Source organism: Schistocerca cancellata, chromosome 4 (genome assembly GCF_023864275.1).
Source record: "Schistocerca cancellata isolate TAMUIC-IGC-003103 chromosome 4, iqSchCanc2.1, whole genome shotgun sequence".
NCBI lineage: Eukaryota > Metazoa > Arthropoda > Insecta > Orthoptera > Acrididae > Schistocerca > Schistocerca cancellata.
This window is the reverse complement of record NC_064629.1, coordinates 186,243,941-186,264,753: the sequence shown is the minus strand read 5'-3', so window position 1 is coordinate 186,264,753 and position 20,813 is coordinate 186,243,941. Positions and strand designations below refer to the sequence as shown.

Here is a 20,813-nt window from a genome sequence, read left to right as displayed (position 1 = left end):
TAAAAGAAAGCTATATGAGGTAATGACACTGAAGTGTTAGTACTCAGTGGATGAATTCACGCAGGACAGACTGGAAATTTTTGAGCTGGACAACGTGTTACACTTCCAAGAAATATCCTTATAGTGTTATTATTTATTATAGTGCTATTATTTATTCATGTAAAAATCATTGTAACTGTTTTATAAATTTTTGACATGTCTCCTATATGCAAACCAAATGGATTGCAAATGTACATCATGAGATGAATAAAACACAAAACACAATTCCCCACATTGTCTACATAATGGGCTAGACAGTTGGGAGCAAAACAATTTATTCAGTACCTGGTATGTACTAGAGTAAATGGGAATACTTCTACAGTGAAAACACCATAATTTTTGTGTAGAACAAATTGAAGATAAATTTGTAGTTGACTCCCTGTGAGAAATGCACAATGGATCACTTTTAAGGCCACCTCTGCTGCACAATCTCAAGCTCTTTAAACATGTGGACGACTGGGTAGCTCACCAATGACTGTTCACTAAGCTGAACTCTGTCCTTGAGCCCTGGCAGGCTCATCAGTACTGACTTACCGCTGTGTCATCCTCAGTCAATGGGACTATTGGATGTGCAATGGAGGGGTGTCAGGCCAGCACATGGCGGACCCTACTGTCAGTTTTCATATCCTGGAACCGCTACTTCTAGGTCAAGTAGCTCCTCAGTTGGCATCACGAGGCCGAGTGAACCCTGTTCCAGTCCTCCCACCGAGGAAAAATCCCAGCAGTACTGGAAATTTAACCCAGGTCCACTGCATGGCAATCAGTACTCCTGACTACTCTCTATTGCCTCATGTAAATCTCTAATCTGCTCCAAGGAAACCTTACACTGTAGATTGTCAAGAAGCTATAGGTTAATCTCAAATGGTACGGTTTCCATTTTTTTGCATGTTCAAAAATGTCCAAAGAATAACCGAACAGATACAGCTGCTTTCATCTTAGTATTTGAAGCAAATCTCCTCCCAGAGGAAGTTAATCATGGTGTACAGGTGTGAAATGAAACATTATGTCCTATCGCCCATGAGGTCCTTCCAATGCATATGCTTTGGTCATATGTCATCCCGCCACATACCATAAAATGTGGCAACTGTAGATGGCCATTCCATGAAGAGCCCTTTAAACAATCACCTTTGTAAAACGTTTTTAGTTGTGCTGAGTCACAGTCATGCAGTATTTTTTAAAAGAATAAACCGCCATTTGACTGTGTATTACTGTATTTTTCTTCTGTACTAACTATATTTCAGATTTTATGCCATTATCAAGTACAATGCTAAAAGTTCTTAGACAATTAACACATTATATATGGTGAAAATCCAGATATAAATAGATATGATGACTGATGACCTCAGATGTTATGTCCCATAGTGCTCAGAGCCATTTGAACTAGATATGATGCGTTAATGGTCTAAGACCTTTTAGCGTTGTACTCAATAATTATGCAAAATGTGAGCACCTGTCATATATTGATGATAGAAAAAAACATGAATACTTACATCCTGCCACTGCCCTTCTCTCATGGTTTCTATGGCCCCATCTTTGGGAACCACATCCTGCTCCCATCCAGAGAAGCAGCTTCCTCCTCTAGCAGGGCTCCCTCTTGAGACCCCTTTCCGCAGAAACACCAAGATCAGAGGTTTGACACCAACTATTGGCTGGAGTTGCCACATCCTGGGGGTGCCAGAGTTGTCTGCCCTTCATCCTTATCCACAACTGCTGTGGATAGGTCCTCGTCGGCTGGTGTGGCTGAGTGGTTCTAGGCGCTACAGTCTGGAACCGCTGCGACCTGTATGGTCGCAGGTTCAAATCCTGCCTCGGGCATGGATGTGTGTGATGTCCTTAGGTTAGTTCGGTTTAAGTAGTTCTAAGTTCTAGGGGACTGATGATGACCTCAGAAGTTAAGTCCCATAGTGCTCAGAGCCATTTGAACCATTTTTGATAAGTCCTCACAAGAATCTCAGTGACCAAAGGTTGTGAAACAGAAGGGAAATATCAGGAGGAGGCCATTCCAGTGACTCCAGAGGCATCAGATCTCTCCACTCATTTGGATACTGAACAAATGTTAATCAATATGATTCCATCCCCACTGGTGACAGGTAGTGATTCTGGGGCATAACTGATCCTTCTGGCCCTTCTAACCCCTCTAGCCTAATGCGGACACCCAGCACGTAATGACCTAATGAAACTGTAATGGATATTACTGTCACCTGCCAGAACTACTACATCTCATTTACTCCTCTTCTGCAATTCGTGTTGCTCTATAACAAACATGCTTCACTGATGACTATTTCCCAATGCTACATTGTTGCCATGCCATCAATGAGTGAATTTCTGTTTGTACCACAATGGAAGAAATAGCAGTGCATGTGAGAATGACCTCAGCAATCACCACCACCTCCAAGGCAAGCTATTATTTACCTTGAGATGACCAACTTAATCCAACAACTCCCCTCCCCCTCCCACCCTTTCCTCCCCAGGGGGCTCACGGTTCATTCGTAAGTTCGTGTGTGGTGCACATGGAGCCCCAAGCTATTGCAGATAATTTTTCATTACCTTGCTGCTTTTCCTTCTCCCTGCCCCCTCCCTCCCTATCCCTGCTCCTTCCCTGTTGCCACCTCCTTCTCCTCTGTTGGTGTTCTGCTTTATGTTGACCTGGCGATTCTCCTGATTTCCTGTATTGGTTGCAATTTTGTTCCTTTTGCCCGTTCTTTCACCCTTTTGACGTTTTAGTCCCCACTTGAGGTTTTATCTCCACTTCAAAATTTCCTGTTTTTATTGTGAGCCATATAGGGAAGAACTCCCTCCCTAGCATCTACAGTGTGGATTCCTCTCCCTTCTCAGTTCCCCTCTCACTTCCCCAGTCTAGCCCCCTTCCACACTGCTAGGTCACCAGCACATGTAGCCAGTCCTTGTGGTGGGGCTGTTATGTACCCATGTGGCTGAGCCCCCTGACAACACAGGGATCACACTGCTGATACCTCAGCTGTTCCCTCCCCATGTATGCCAAGGAGTAGTTGCTTGTCTTCTTGGAGCATTGGAAGTCTTGGCAACGGCCACTGTGCCAGACGGCCCATGCTGTGACCGGGTGACGCCCATGGAGAGAGACCCTGGTCGGAGTGGGCGATATCAGGGAAGATGCTTGGCGCAGGCTGCAAAACTCTGGCTGTTCTCACACAGCCATCTCTTCAAATGGTGAAGGATCCTTAAATGCTGTCTCATATGACCTGGCAACTTTCCCCTCCCTGGCTACACCATGGGAGGAGGGCCAGGCTCCCAGTCTTGGGCTGAAACATTTTCCCCGTTACCTCATCTGTACTAGGACAGATAGGAGGGACAAATTCACCACCACAAAGCCGTTGTTTTTTGTGGAAACTATAGAGGACAAGTCTGGTGAAGTGGAGTCTGTTAGTAAGATGTGATTGGGCTCCGTGTTGATCAAAACTACTTCTGCCACCCAATCCGCAGCTCTTCGTGCCTGTGATCGTCTTGGCAATGTCCCAGTGTCCACTACTCCTCACCAATCTCTGAATATGACCCAGGGAGTCATTTTTTATAGGGACCTTGCCCTGCAAACTGATGAGGAACTCCAGGCTAATCTGGAGTGGCGTGGTGTTCATTTTGTCCGACGTGTACATAAGGGTTGCAAAGACAACTGCACCAATACTGGCGCCTTCATTCTGGCTTTTGAGTGGGATACCCTCCCAGAGAAGGTCAAGGTTATGTGCTACAGATGTGACATGAAGCTGTACATCCCTCCACCTATGTGGTGCTTTTGGGGTTTGCGTTTTGAGGAATATGTCTTCCCGCTGTACGGAAGACCCCTTGTGTGGTGACTGTGGCCACCCCATCCATGAGGGTAGCCCTTGTTCCGCCGCCTGTGTGTGTTAATTGTGCTGACTGCCACTCCCCTCACTCACCAGATTGCTCGGCTTACAAGAGAGAAAAGAAGATACTAGAATATAAGCCCCTGGATTGCCTGTCTTACACTGAGGCTCGCCAAAATTATGAGAGACTCCACCCGGTGTCACTATCTTCAACTTTTGCCTCTGTTACTTCCTTTCCTCCTCCTCCTCCTCCTCCTCCTCCTATGCCCCCCCCCTCCCCTCGTCCTTACCCCAGCCCCACCCCACTCTCGCCTCCAGGGGCTCAGCATTCATTTGCTGAGTACGGGCTTGGCGACCCCAGGGTCCTGAGCTGGGGACTGGTCAGCACTGCCAGTCTCCAGTCACCGTAACCTCGGACATGCTTCTGCAACCATTGTATGGTGCAGCGGTGGAATGTTGTGTGCTGCGGGGAATGGTAATATTGGCTTGACCGCTTGGATTGCGAGGAAGGCCAACCTCTATAAAACCCAGTTTTATAACGCTTACTCAGGCATGTGGGGCTCTGTCTGAGCAGACCTTTATTTCCCTAGCTGCTCGTGGGACCACAATGGACCCTTCGACCTCTACATTTCCCCCTACCAGTGGACTGGGTAGGCCACTGGTAGGAAAACACACCCCATCAAAAAAGCGACTTCATGCTGCGAGTCCTCCAGCGCCTGGTGTAGCTAGAGGTTTATCAGACTGTCATAACAGAGCGCATGCTGACAATCAGAATGTGTTTTTTATTATTAAATGGAAGGAGGGTAGCATTGAGAGGGTTTCTCCCTTTTACATCCACAAGGGTCTTGAGGGAATTGCAGGAACGCTGAAATCTATGAAGTGACTGCGCAATGGGACTCTGTTAGTTGAGACTTCTAGATCCTGTCAAGTCGCTTCTCTTTGGGAAAGCAACATGTCTCAGAGAGTACGCTATTGAGACTGAGCTCCACTCCACTTTGAACTATAGTAAGGGTGTTGTGACATGTAGGGACTTGGTGGATATCCCCACAGACAAGTTAAAATCTGAGTGGGCTGAAGAAGGTATTGTTGACATGCAGTATATTATGAAACGAGTTGATGGAGACCTTGTCAAATCTGACTCATTTATTCTCACGTTCAGTTGCCCGAGACTCCCAGAGCATGTTAAAGTGGGGTTCTTACATTTGCCAGTACGGCCATATTTCCCCAACCCAATGTGCTGTTTTAACTGTCAGCGCTTTGGGCATACTACGTTAGGGTGTAATGGGATAGCCACTTGTAGTAAATGTGGTCAGCCTGCTCATGAAGGAGCCGATTGTTCATCGCCTGTGAAGTGCGTGAATTGCTCTGGGAGTCACCCTGTCTGGAGCCGGGTCTGCCCCATCTATCTCGAAGAATGGAAGATACAGGAGATTAAAACATCTAAGCGCATCCCCTATGGTGAGGCGAAGCTCTTTAAGGCCATGCAACCTCCTGTGTTTACAACATCTTTCGCTTCCGCTCTGAAAAAATTGCTACAAATGGCCTCTGTTGCTACGCAAACAGAGGTTGCTAGTGTTAGCACTAATACCTGCATTTGCCAGTGCACTTGTGCTGCTGTGGATGTTTTGAAACCTGTGGCTCTCCCCGCAATGTCGGACAAGGACGTGGTTGCTGACATTGGGGTACTTCCTGCCTCTCCCCATATGGCGCCTTCTGCCCAGGCAAGTAAAGCTCCAACAGTTGACAAGGCTCTGCATTCTAAGCCCCCCAAGACAAAGACGCCGAAGGTGAAGGTTTTGCCAAATGAGGAGACTAGTCAGGGTAGGTCCGATGACGAGGCCATCGTACTGTCTGACATCTCCCGTGGGTCATCATCGGAGCTGATGGACATTGATGTCGACTGGGGGCAATCTTCTCGCCCCAGGAATAAATCTCCAGCCAGTATGGGCTCTCCTCCAAAGCACAGAGGCAGGGTGAAAGTTCAGCCACCCTGGTCACTGGCTCCCATATTACAGTGGAACCTGAATGGGTTCAGGACGCATGTGGCTGAATTACAACTCCTTGTACGAGAGTGCCCTTTGTGCTTATGTCTCCAAGAGACACATTTTCGGGCCACTGATGCTCCTTCTTTACGGGGCAATTCCGTATATCGAAAAGATGATCTGATGGGGAAAAGGGCAAAGGGTGGTGTTGCGGTTTTTGTCCGTGACATGCACCACTCATCTGAGCTCCCTCTCATTACATACTTGCAAGCAGTTGCAGTTGACCTTCTTGTGGGTCAGAGGCTCACAGTCTGTTCAGTTTATTTACCGCCTCAGGATGCAGTAGACTCTGAGGCTCTCACAGACCTTATTAGACAACTCCCCCACCCATTTCTTCTTCTGGGGGACTTCAATGCTCATAATGTCTTATGGGGCTCTTAGACTACTTGTCCCAGGGGTCGCATTCTGGAAAGCCTCATGATGTCTGAAGAACTGTACATCCTCAACTCTAGTGCTCCCACTCATTTCTGTACTGCTTCCGGGTCGTCATCAGCTATTGACCTTTCCTTTTGCTGTCCAGCACTCGCGGATTCTGCTCTGTGGGAGGTTGCTGCTGACCTCCATTCTAGTGACCACTTCCCCCATTGGATTCACCTCCTGGATGAGGCTGTGGCATTACCAGTGTCACCCCGGTGGCACCTCTGCAGAGCTGACTGGACACTTTTCAGCCAACTGGCTGTTTTGGAACACCGTGCCAGCGTCCACGAATGGGTAGACCATGTTACAGCTGTGATCTCCCATGCTGCTGAATTGTCAATCCCATGGTCATCCAGTCATCCCAAGAGGCGTCCTGTCCCTCGGTGGACCACTGAGTGCCACTCAGTGATCCGAGTCTGCCGTGCAGCTCTGCACCGCTTCAAGTGCCGTCCCTCAGCTGACAATCTTGTGGCCTTTTGGGTGGCAAGGGCCAAAGTGCAGTGAGTGATTAAAGAGAGCAAACGACAGTCATGGCAATCGTTCTTGAACTCCATCTCCCGCTCCAATAGTTCTACAAAAGTATGGGAAGCCATCAGGAGGATTTCTGGGAAACTCGGCCAACTACCTGTCACGGCATTGTTGCATCAAGGATGTCTCCTCACGGCACCGAGAGACATTGCCCAGACACTGGCCATGCATTTTGCGGAATCTACCGCCACTATTAACTGTGATCCAGATTTCTGCCGCTACCGCACTGCCATCAAGAGGGGTCACTTCAACTTCCGGTCTCCAAATTCTGAACCCTAAAACTGCCCCTTCACAATGTGGGAACTGGATTCGGCGCTGTCTGTGGCTCATGATACTGTGCCTGGTAATGATCAAATCCGGTACAGCATGCTGCAGCACTTGTTGCTGCCATCCAAGGAAGTTCTCCTGAATTGTTTTAATATGATATGGTTATCTGGCACGTACCCTGACTCATGGAGGGAGGCAATTTTGATTCCCCTCCTCAAACCAGGGAAGGACCAAACCCATTCCAGTAGTTATTGAAGTATTGCTTTGACGAGCTGTGTCGGGAAGACGTTGGAATGCATGGTCAACTGTCGCCTGGTTTGGCTGCTCGAGACCAGCCCCTCTCAGTATGGCTTTCGGAGATGTCGTTCAACTATAGACAACTTGACCCTGCTTGAGGCGGCCATCCAGCAGGCCTTCCTACATAACCAGCATTGTCTAGGTGTATTCTTTGATATTAATAAGGCATATGACACTACTTGGCACCACCTTATCCTCAATCAAATCCATCAGTGGGGCTTTCGTGGCCATCTCCCCATCTTCATTCGGTCCTTTCTTTCCCACCGCCTCTTTCGATATTGGGTTGCCAATGTGTATCTGATTTGTACGTGCAGGAGAATGGTGTTCCTCAGCGTTTTAAGTGTCACCCTCTTTGCCGTCGCCATTAACAGTATCATGTCCACTATCCAGAGTCCTGCCCAATGCTCCTTGTTTGTGGACAATTTTGCTGTTTTCTGTTCTTCCTCCAGTCTTCTCACTGCTAGTCGGCAGTTGCAGCTTACGATAAAGTGATTAGAGGCATGGACTGTGAAGATGGGTTTTACCTTTTCTGCAGATAAATGTGTGTGTGTTCATTTTAATCGTTCTCGACGTCTTTTTACCTCCCCTGAATTGCGTCTGAGGGACACCATTCTTCCTTTTAGCGACACTGTGAGGTTCCTGGGCCTCACTTTTCATTCAAAGTTGTCGTGGTAGCCTCACCTTAAAGACCTCAAGGTGCGGGCCCTGAAGGCACTGAATATTTTGAAGTGTCTGAGCCATTGGTCCTGGGGAGCAGATCGGGCGCGTCTGCTGCAGTTTTATAGGGCTTTCGTCCGATCGCGTCTTGACTATGGTTGCACCGTTTATGGGTCTGCAAGGCCTTGGTATCTGAAGATTCTTGACGCAGTACACCATGAGGGTATCAGGCTGGCCACTGGTGCCTTCCGTACCAGCCCATCCCCAGCCTGTGTGCTGAGGCAGGGGATCCGCCGCTCGCCATCCGGTGGAAACTCCTCATGGTGCGACAGGTGTGTCAATTCCTTGCCTGTCCTACCTCCCCTGCGTACCCTACCATTGCCCTACCGCCTATGGAACCTCTCTTTTCCAGTCGTCCCAGGGCAACGAGACCATTTGGGATTCGTGCCAAGCATTTGCTAGAGTTTTACCCGCCTGCCTCCCTGGTTGCTCCAGAGGCCCAGCGTCCTTTTAGACTTGTCGGAGTACCGGAGGAGCTGCACTCCTGCGTTTGTTTTTACCTCCTTATTTTCTGATATTTTACACCAGCATCCTGACCATGTACCAGTATTTACGGATGGCTCTAAACAGGGGGACTCTGTTGGTTGTGCTGTTGTTTTCCCTGATCGTGTCATCAAGTTACGGCTTCCTGCAGTGTTTACCATCTTTGATGCCGAATTGTTTGCAATCTTGTGGGCATTGGAGCAGATGAGATGTGTTCCCAGTCTTAAGTTTCTCATCTTTCCTGACTCCCTGAGTGCCCTTCAGACCATGCAACACTTGTACCCAGCGGATACGGTCGTCCAGAACATCCATGATGCCCTACTCCACCTGCAACGGAAGGGGAAGGAGGTTTCTTTCTGCTGGGTGCCAGGGCACATGGGTATTAGGGGAAACGAACTGGCGGATGTGGCTGCCAAAGATGCATGTTCCCTCCCTCACATTGTTGAATGTGCCGTCCCCCTCCATGCTGTTACCTCCCTCCTGCGTTTTTGTGTTATGCGTCAGTGGGAAGAGGAATGGCTGGCAGTCGGTGAAAATAAGCTGCGTCTGGTCAAGGGCACCACGCGGCCATGGCGTACATCCTACCAGTCGTGCAGGTGGGATGAGGTTCTCCTCACTCGCCTTCGCATCAGGCACAGTCCCTTAATGCATGGTTTTTTACTCCGGCGGGAGGACCCCCCAGTCTGCAGTGCTTATGGTGTCCAGATTACTGTCCGCCACATTTTACTTGACTGTCTTTTATTCTCTGACCAGAGGGCGGTGGTTTCTTTGCCACCGGATTTGCCCTCTATTTTGCAAGACGACACAATGACTGTGGTTAAGGTCTTAAGGTTTTGTGTCCTGTTCAATTTGTTGCCTCGGATTTTAGGGAGAGGGTTTTAATGTGCTGCTGGGTGACTGGCTCACCCAGGTTTTAGGTAAGAAGTCCGCCAGTCACGATTACCTCCTTGTTTCCCTTCTGTTCTCTTTTCCTTGCGTTTCCTTTCCTTTTTTAGTGTGTTTCTTCTCATCTTGTTTTGCCTCTGTATGTGAGGATTTGGAAGTGCATCAGGTCTGTGTCTTTTAGCCGTTCTCCTCCTGACGATTTACTCTGATTGGAATCGGCCATCTGACAGGCTTTTACTCACTGCTGGCACCTTGTCCCACTGTTCTTTTACCTACATAAGGTGTAAGACATGGTTTGGTGCCATCACATTTTAGTTACCCTCCATGACTGGGGCTTCCATGGTCCTCTTCAGATTTTTGTCTGTGAGTTTTTATCTTACTGGCTCTTCCAGGTTCAAGTTGGCACTTCACCACAGGGTTCTGTGCTAAATGTCACTCTCTTCCTCACTGCCATTAATGGGCTTGTGACCTCTGTTGGGCCTCTGGTTACCCTGGCATTGTACATTGACAATTTTTGCACCTGGTGCAGCTCCCACTCAATGGTGTCTGCTGAGTGCCAGATCCAAGGCACCATCCGATGGGCCTCTGTGTGGGCCACCACCCATGGCTTCCAGTTTTCCTCCTCCAGAACGCAGGTTATGCATTTTTGTTGTCAACCTACAGTACACCCTGATCCAGAACTTTACTTAGGCAACCAGCTCCTTGATGTTGTAACACAGTCCCGTTTCTTGGGCCTTATTTTTTATAACAAGCTGACATGGCTGCCCCACATTCACCACCTAAAGACTACATGCACACGGAAGCTTAATGCTCTCCACCTCCTGGCCCACACATCTTGGGGTGCAGACCATTCCACTCTCCTCCTCCTCCTTCTCCTCCTCCTCCTCCTCCTCCTCCTCCTCCTCCTCCTCCTTCCCCACCATGCTCCAGTTTTGTCCTGACTCTATTATCTATTATGGTAGTCAGGTTTATGGTTCAGCAGCTCCTTCCACTTTGAAACTCCTTGACCCTGTCCATCATTGTGGGGTGCATCTGGCTATTGGTGCCTTTCGCACTAGTCCTGTTGATAGTCTCCTCACATAAGCAGGGATTACCCCTCCCCCATACACGTCCAATGGAGCCAACTCCTTGTTTCTTATGCAGTTGACATTCACCACTTCCTTGACCATCCCGTATACATTGTGTTCTTCACCAATGAGGAATGTCTCCCTCCTAACACCTGCCCAAGGGTGGGATTGCCGGTTGGCATGCATCTCACTACCCTCTGTCGGGATCTCCATCTGCACTCACTGGACTGCACCCCATGTCTTTCTTTCCTCCCATAAACTCCCCCTCTTGGATGGTGCCTAGACCACGGATTAGGACCGCTCTTTTCCAGGGTCCTAAGATCTCCGTTGCTCCTGTGGTTTACTGGCATCTTGTATGTACCATCCTTGCAGAGTTCCAGGGTACCACCTTCTTTTACTCTGATGGTTCTAAGACTACCAGCTTTGAGCACTATTTATTGCCAGGATCATGTAGTGTATTTACAGCAGAGCTTCTAGCCATTTACAGGGCCCTCCTTTTTGTTTCTCATGCCTCCCTCCATAGTGTTTTAATTTATTCAGACTCCATGAGCAGCCTTCAGGCTATTGATCGATGCTACTCTCATCACCCGTTGGTCTCTGCCATCCATGACTTTCTCTCTGCCCTTGAGCATGCTGCCTGTTAAGTCATCTTTCTCTGGGTCCAAAGTCATGGGGGAATCCCAGGGAATGAATTGGCTGACCATTTGGCTAGAGAAGCAGATACTTACCCCCCCCCCCCCCCCCCCTTTTCCTTTCAAGATTCCAGCTGCTGATATGTGGATCCATGTCAAATCTCTCTCTGCCCAACAGTAGAATGCCATCTGGAGTGCTACTGCTCACAGTAATAAACTCCGCACAATCAAGGAGTCTACTGCAGTTTGGGGCATTTCTTTCTGCCCCCTCTCAGGAGTCCACTGTTTTATGTTGTTTACTTATTGGCCATACCCGGATCACCCATTGTTTCCTCCTACATAACGACCCACCCCCACAATGTGGTTGTGACAACTGGCGATATCTCGCATATTGGTGGCATGTTCCTTCTTTCGACCCTTCGTGCTAAGTATAGTCTTCCTGCTTCCTTAAATTTAATATTAGCGGATGATTCACAGATGATTGACCTGGTCCTCATTACTCCATGAAAGTGGTTTTTATTTCCAGATATGAGGTTCTCCTTTTGTCTTGGAGCAGAGACGGGTTGGTTGTGATTGGGACTCCTTTTGCAGACTTCATGGTCTGTGATCCCATGGCTGCCTCCCCCCACCACCCCCTCCCCACCACCCCCTCCCCTTTTTCCAGTTTTTAGATTTGTCCTCACCTTTTATGCTTATACTATGTGTTTTTAATGTTCATTCTTTTATAATTTGACTCCTCTTTTCATTTCTAGCGGACTCTCTTTCTTATGTAACCCCCTTTGGAATCGCGGGACTGATAACTTCACTGTTTGGTCCCATACTCTCTCAATTAATCAATCAATCCTGCCCTTTCCTCTTACTTTACAATTACAGTGCACACCACCATGCCCTAGGGATGTTCCATTTCTTCTGGTTGGCCTTCTGATTAGCCATCTTCTTTCCAATCTTGGTCTGTCTCCCCTCAATGACAATACTCCTAGCCACTTTTTTGCTTCCCATAGCACCTATTCGGCTGCTGACCTTGTGATCTCTTTCCCCTAAGCTCATGGCTTCGCTACAATGGCCTGTACACAACGATCTTCATACAGTGACCATTTTTCAGTGTCCTATCACTTGTCACAGCCGTATGGATCAATAACCATGTTTGGCACTTCGGAGAGCCAATGACAGTTGTATGCTTTTGCTATCATCTTTGTCCCCTGTCTGTCAAATTGCTTCAACAAGGTTGTGGGAGATGTCTTTGATACAATCTCCCATGCTGCTGGAACTGCTATTCCTCTTTCTGAAGGTTGCCTCCACCATTGTATGTGCCATGGTGGACCAAAGAAACTGCAATGCCTATTCAGGACTGCTGAAGATCTGTTAAACAACTTAAACAACATCCTTCACAGACAACCATCCTCCCTTTCAGGCAACTAAATTCTGAGCATTTACTATCTAATTAAATGCAGTAAAAATGAACGTAGGGAGCACTGTGAACATTTCACTGCATTGGAACTACTTCAGGCACTTTCCTCGTCTCACAGTATGGTCCCAGGCCTTGATTAAATTCATTATCAGATGATCCAACATCTGAATGAATATTACTCAGTTGCTCCATCTACCGAGGATCTTTAACCATATTTCTCTTCACAATGGTTGGGTAGTATCATCATACCAGTTCTTAAGCTAGGCAAAAACCCTTTGTCAATTGACAGATCTGTCAGTTAGCCTCAACACTGACTTGGCCGCACGATGTTTGTCAACTAAAGACTATCTGCCTGCAGAAGCTTAACAGTCTCTGCTTTCTTGCCCACACCTCTTTAGGTGCTGATTGCACTACTCTTCTCTGTATTTATCAGGCGCTGCTATTGCCACAGTTGGACTATGGTTGCCAGGTTTGTGTTTTGGCACCCTTTTACATTTTGAAACTGTTAGACCCAGTCAATCATCCTGGGGCAAGACTGGCCACTGGCACCTTCCTGACTAGTCCCCTAGACAGACTTCTTGCTGAAGCAAGAATCTTCCATCTTTATATCTGACAGTACCAACTGTTTCTCACTTATGCTGTTACCATTAGACAATTCCCTAATCATCCAACTGATCACACATTTTTGACCGAGCGAAGTCTCGCAGTGGTTAGCACACTGGACCTGCTTTCAGGAGGACAACGGTTCAATACACTGTCCGGCCATCCTGATTTAGACTTTCTGTGATGTCCCTAAATCAGTTCAGGCAAATGCTGGGATGGTTCACTTCCTTCTCCATCCTTCCTTAATCCAATGAGACCAATGACCTTGCAGTTTGGTCTCCTCACCCAAATCAACCCAACCCAACATATTTTTTGCATATGAGGGGCATTGATCTCCTGACACCAACCCCCAGATAGGATTACCAGTTGGCGTATGTCTCACAGCCCTGTGCTGGGATCTCCATTTAACTTCTTGAGAACATACTCTCTGCATCCTCCCCTTTGGTAAATACCCAAGCTATGAATTAAGACCAATCTGTTTAAAGGTTGTAGAGTTCACATTTCCACCATGACTTTTCAGCATCTGTTACTTTGAGTTTTAGTATCAGGGTGTTACCTCTCGTTTATGCTCTGAAACCATAGACAGGATGACACGTGCTTTTACATCTCTCACCAGTCAGGAGAAACATTCAGCCCCAGGAACATGTAGTGTTCACACAGTGAAGCTGATAGCCATTAACAGAGCGTTAAGTTTTCTTAAATTGGCCTCCATTAATAGCTTTTTAATTTGTGGCTCAAGGAACAATTATCTGGACATTTATCTAATGCTATTCTTGTCATCCTGTAATATCTGCTACTTATAACCTCTCTTACCTTAGTCACACTGCCTGCATAGTTGTCTTTCTCTGATCTCTAAGTCATGTGGCTATCCAATGGAATGAACTGGCTGACCATTTGACTATAGAAGCAATTAAATGCCTACATATACTTCGATCACCCAAGATGGACATTTGCCAATGCAAATAGTCTCTGCTCAGACTGAGTTGGAACATCTGGTGGGCTACTGCCCCTTCTAATAAACTCCACACTATCAGGGAGACTACTGCTACATGCCACTCGTCCTTCCATCCCTCCCAGAAGGAATCTACTGTTCTATGTCGCTTCCTTATCACTCATACCAGACTAACTCACACCTTTACTTCATGTAACAAGCTACCTCCACAGTGTGGTTATGGGACCTTACAGACAGCAGTACACACAGCCTGGTCGAGTGCCCCCCTCCTGGCTTTAATTCTTTGCCTCTAATATTGACAATCGACTCGTGGGCAGTTGGACTGGTTTCCTATTGTTCTCCATGAAATTGTTTTTTGTCAGATATGATGTTTTCTCTCCCATGAACCATGGACCTTGCCATGGGTGGGAAGGCTTACATGCCTCAACGACGTGGATAGCCGTAATGGAGGTGCAACCACAATGGAGGGGTATCTGTCAAGAGGCCAGGCAAACATGTTGTTCCTGAAGAGGGGCAGCAGCTTCTTCTGTAGTTGCAGGGTCAACAGTCTGGATGATTGACTGATCTGGCTTTGTGAAATCAACCACAATGGCCTCACTGTGCTGGTACTGTGAACAGCTGAAAGCAAGAGAAAACTAAAACTGCAGCTCTACTGCATGGTTACATGATAATGACATCCTCTTAAGTAAAATATTCTGGAGGTAAAATAGTCCCCCGTTCAGATCGCTGGGTGGGGAATACTCAGGAGGATGTCATTATCAGAAGAAACAAAACTGGCATTCTGCAGATCAGTGTGTGGAATGTTAGATTCCTTAATCAGGCAGGTAGGTTAGAAAATTTGAAAAGGAAGTGGATAGGTTAAAGCTAGATATACTGGGAATTAGTGAAGTTCGGTGGCAAGAGGAACAGAAGGACTTCTAGTGAGGTGAATACAGGGTTATAAATTCAAAATCAAGTAGGGGCTTTGCAGGAGTTGGTGTAATAATTAATAACAAAATACAAACACAAGTAAGCTACTACGACCAGCATAGTGAATGCCTTATTGTAGCAAAGTTAGACACAAAGCCCACACCCACCATGGTAGTACAAGTTTATATGCCAACTAGCTCTGCAGATGAAGAGGAGATTAAGGAAATGTATGGTGAGGAAAAAGAAATTTGTCAGATAGTTAAGGGAGATGAAAATTTAATAGTCATGGGGGACTGGAATTTGACTGTAGGAAAAGGAAGAGAAAGAGGGAAAAGAATGAAAGAGGAAGCTGCCTGGTAGAACTTTGCACAGGACATAATTTAATCATAACTAACACTTGGTTTAAGAATTGTGAAAGAAGGTTGCATATGTGAAAGAGATCTGGAGACACCAGAAGGTTTCAGATTGTTATACAATGGCAAGACAGAGATTTCTGAGCCAGTTTTAAACTGTAAGACATTTACAGGGGCAGATGTGGACTCTCACCACAATTTATTTGTTATGAAACTGTAGATTAATACTGAAGAAACCGCAAAAAGGCAGGAATTTAAGGAGATGGGACCTGGATAAACTGAAAGAACCAGAGGTTGTAGAGCATTTCAGAAGGAGCATTAGAGAATGACTGACAAGAACAGTGGAAAGGAATGCAGTAGAAGAAGAATGAGTAGCTTTGAGAGATGAAATAGTGAAGGCAGAAGAGTTCAAACTAGGTAAAAAGATGTAGTAGAAATCATTGGGTAACATAAAAGATATTGAATTTAATCAGTGAAATGAGAAAATGTAAACATGCAATAAATGAGGTAGGTGAAAGGGAATACAAATGTTTCAAAAATGAGATCAACAGAAAGTGCAAAATGGTTAAGCAAGAATGGCTAGAGGACAAATGTAAAGATGTGGAAGCATATATTACTAATGGTAAGATTGATGTTGCATACAGGAAAATTAGAGAGACCTTCGGAGAAGAGAGAACCACCTGTATGAATATCAAGAGCTCAGGTGGAAAACCAGTCCTAAGCAAAGAAGGGAAAGCAGAAAGGTGGAAGGAGCATGTAGAGAGTCTATACAAGGGAGATGTACTTCAGGGCAACATTATGGAAATGGATGAGGACATAGATGAAGATGAGAAGGGAGATATGATACTGCATGGAGAATTTGACAAAACACTATAAGACTTAAGTGAAAATAAGGCCCCAGGAGTAGACAACATTATGTTAGGGCTACTGATGGCCTTGGGAGAGCCAGCCATGACAAAACTCTTCCACCTAGTAAGCAAGATGTATGAGACAGGTGAAATAACTGCAGACATCAAGAGGAATGTAGTAATTCCAATTCCAAAGAGGACAGGAGCTGAGAGGTGTGAAAATTACTGAACTATCAGCTTAATAAGTCACGGTTGCAGAATATTAACATGAATCCTTTACAGAATAATGGAAAAGTTGGTGGAGGCCAACTTGGGGAGGATCAGTTTGGTTTTCATAGAAATGTAGGAACACATGAGGCAATACGACGACTTCTCATAGAGATAGGTTAAGAAAAGATAACCCTACATTTCTAGCATTTGTAGACTTTGAGAAAGCTTTTGACCATGTTGACTGGAATACACTCTTTCAAATTCTAAAGGTGGTAGGGGTAAGATACAGAGAGCAAAGAGCTATTTACAATTTGTGCAGAAACCAGATGGCAGTTGTAAGAGTCAAGGTGCCCAAAAGGGAAGCAGTGGTTGAGAGGGGAGTAAGATGGGCTTGTAGCCTATCCCTGATGTTCTTTATTCTGTGTATTGAGGAAGCTGTAAGAGAAACAAAAGAAAAATTTGGAGTAGGAATTAGAAGCCCAGGGAGAAGAAATAAAAACTTTGATGTTTGCCAATGACATTGTAATTCTGCCAGAGGCAGCAAAGGACTTGGAAGAACAGTTGAACATAATGGATAGTGTCTTGAAAAGAGGATATAAGATGCAAAATGAGGATAATGGAATGTAATAGAATTAAATAAGGTGATGCTCAAAGAATTAGATTGGGAAATGAGTTTTGCTGTTTGGGAAGTGAAATAACTGATGATGGTTGAAGTAGGGAGGATATAAAATGTAGACTGGTAATGGTAAGAAAAACATTTCTGAAGGAGAGAAATTTGTTAACATTGAGTATTGAGTGAATGGAATTGAGGAGATGAGAATTTTGTGGTACAACTGAATTAGAGAAGGGATTGGTTGGTAGGACACGTCAGGGGATCACCAAATTAGTACTGGAGGGGAGTGTGTGGGGTAAAAATCATAGAGGGAGACTAAGAGATGGATGCAGTAAGCAAATTCAGAAGGATGTTGGTTACAGTAGTTACACAGAGATGAAGAGGCTTGCACAGGATAGAGCAGCACACAGAACTGCATCAAACCAGTCTTTGGACTGAAGATGACAACAACAACAACAACAGCAACAACAAAATTTTTTCAACTACTTTTGTGGTGGGGGTGGGTGACTGGTTGAGGTGTCTCCCACCTTATGCTAGGTTTGGGAGACCATCAACCATACCCCTCCCTATCATGTGTTCCATACTTGTCTCCAACAACAGAACGTGACACCATTGCTTATCAGTTATCCACAGAATCACAGAATGTAGATGCACACTTAATAGTTGGTAACAGGCCAAACAGAGGCATTTATAAGGCACTTTCACTGAGATGTTATTTAGGAGAGCATATGGGATTTATGATACCCCTAGCCCGATATAGGCTCATATCTTTAGAGTATGCTAAACACATTGGTATCTTTTCCTCAGCTGTATGTGTATAAAGTTCTCTTTGATAGTGAATGCATCTGTATGTTTGGACCAACTTTCATATCAAGGTGTTTTTATTTCATGTAATTGTTAATTTTTAATTGTAATTGTTAATTCATTGTAATATTGCAGGACCATATTGATGGGAGAAGAAAAGCCTGCAGATGTCAAATATAATCATTCTTATAACAATTTATCCTGCCACTCATATTTTAAAAAATCGCAAGAAAGCTTGTGATTGAACTACCTAGCTGACACCAAGCAGCTACTGTGTGGAAAGTGTCACTAAGAAATATTTTCATCTCTTCTATTCTCACACATTGTTGAATCTTGAAACAACATTCTTGTAAAAATGACATTGCATTTAAACTCATTTGAGAACTTCATTCTGGCCCATTATTTTTCATTATTGAGCCAGAAATATTCAAAATTGACAAGACTTTGTGTGTAATTTTTAACTGTCAGTATCCCTTATAAAAATTCCTTTGAATACAAAAGCAGCACCTTGTACTATGTATACAGGAGTGTAAAATTATGCAGTAGAGCAACAGCTTTTTCAGTTTGTGACTTATGCAAACAAGCATTTACTATCTGATTATAGTTGAGCTTAAATTTATCAGAAATTCATGTTTGTATTATTATTCCATGGCACTAAAAAAAATTTATACACTTACTTTGTTGTCACTCAGATTTGTATTTCCAATAATGCTTCTTTTGATGCTATCAACATTTATTGAGACTAGTATATTATGTATGGTAAAATGAAAACACCCTTTTAAGGATATACTGTAGTTAATTGTTTCTACTGGACATGCTACCCTAAATGGTATATATTTTAGTGATGTTACGCAATAATTTTCTTTAATTTTAGTAGAGAATCTACAGGCCTGTGTTGAGCTAAAAAGTCTGATGCTGAGCAAAGATAGAGATGGATATCAGAAACTCCTGGAAGAGCACAACCTATTGAAAAAACAAAATGAAAGCTTGAAGAATGAAATGGGTCACCTGCAATGGCATGGGCATTCTAAAAGTACTCATCAGTGTTCTTTTTATAGTCCAATCACTGTTAGTGCACAAGATAAAACTATAAGTGGTGTACCTGAGCATGGGGAAGATGTAAGTTTTTATTCCTTTATTATCCCCACTGTGTTTATCTTGTGTTTACAATGTCTGTATACTATGGGATTTACTTGTAGGTGAAATGCATTTTGGTGTAATGCGGAATCAGATAACTTACACAGATTAAACAATTATGTCTTTGCATATTTTTCAAATTCAAAATAATAATTAAAACTTCAGGCTTGTCTCGTGTGAATGTTAAAAGGAGGAAGGGAATTGTAGCAAAAGAAAAAAAAATTGTTACTCTAGTTCCACAGCTTGCTGAAGTAGGTGGAACAGTATCAATATTATTCTCTGTTAATTTAAATATATCCACCTGATGATGAATGTATGATCACTTTGGTTGTTCCAGCACTTGTAAAATGAACCATAAACAGGGTTATAATTTGAATATCTTCATCTGTAGCAAAGTATCTACCAATAAGTCAATTTTTTTCCATGTTAAAGTACATACCATGGCCTTTTGGGCTTTATACAGGTGTCCCAAGAGGAATGGTCTATATTCAGGGATATGACAAAGACCATTCCAAGGAAAAAAGTCTAGTAAGCACGAGCTCTAAAATGCATTCCTTAAGCTCTATGAGAATATGTACATCTTTGCTACTGAGAAATGTCTCTCTTCTACTGAATAAGTGCTCACAGATCTTAAGGTATGCATTTTAGAGCCCAAGTTCACTAGATTATAATTCTCCTCCCCCCCCCCCCCTCCCCTCCAAATGATCATTCCTGTCATATTCCTGAATGTTGTCCCAGTAGAGCGCACGCAGAATACCATTCCTCGAGTTACTGCAAGAACTGTCAGCCATTTGAAGCTTCCAAAATAAATTTCATTATAGTGTGTATGGTCAAAAAAGTATGTGCAAACATGTTTCCAATTTTATTCATTTTACCACTTTGTAGAAAATATAAAATGTAATGAATTTACCTGGAAATCAGATGGAAAAAGTAACTGAACTGTTCATTATTTTGAAAGTAATCACCATAACTGTTGATAAACTTAACCCACTATGTGATACACAGTCAATACCATCATGGAAACATGTTTGTGGTTGTCTACCAAACCATGATTGTACCCAGTCATGCACCTCTTCATCCATAGCAAATCTGTGGCCACATACATCTTTCTTCAGGTCTCCAGAGAGGTGACTTATAATTAGTCTGATGAATTCCATTTCCATATTCCTCCTGCTGCAACTAATGTTAACTTTAATCTCCTTTTTCATGCATCAGTTGGGACAAAATACAGTATTCAAAATAGCTCTCTAACCAGTCTCAAACTCTGCATTCTACTGTTTGCTAATATTCTTGAAAACCAGGCTTTACACCTCAAAAATACAAGATATGGAAATAAAACTCTACCAGAAAGGAAGCTTTATTATTGATTCATGTGCTTTAGTCATACTTTTCAGTGCTTTCTTTGTTTTCAGACTGAAGGTGTTCAATTGGTTCTCAGGCTACACCAGAAGGTAAAAGAACTGGAAAAAGAAAGAATCAAGTTGCAGAAACAAATGGAAGAGGTAGAGAAAGAAAAAGATAGTCCATGTGGTGATACAGCATTTACACATGTTGGTTTTAGAGTATGACTTGAAGCGATGATTAATCTTTCAATTCTGTGTACTATAGTTAAATAATCTATTTGATAGTATATTGGAATTATATATCAAAAACAATATTGATTAGGGGATTATTTTTCCTGTGTCTGTTTTTTGTAAGATCAAGATGTGTGTGTGTATCATCTTCGATGGTTTGGGCATTTTTTACGGGCTAGTGATGACTCTATTGCCAAGGTGGGTTACACG

The 20,813-nt window shown here is 44.4% G+C and overlaps 1 protein-coding gene across 1 annotated transcript in view; it reads left to right on the top strand.

Annotated features, from left to right (window-relative positions):
- Positions 1-20,597, top strand: part of LOC126183986 (kinesin-like protein KIF16B) — an 84,711-nt gene extending 64,114 nt beyond the window's left edge. The window contains exons 4-5 of the mRNA XM_049926338.1: positions 18,767-19,011; positions 20,442-20,597. Coding sequence (XP_049782295.1) covers positions 18,767-19,011; positions 20,442-20,597 — 401 coding nt within the window. The remainder of the gene's footprint in view (positions 1-18,766; positions 19,012-20,441) is intronic.
- Positions 20,598-20,813: the final 216 nt, after the last annotated feature.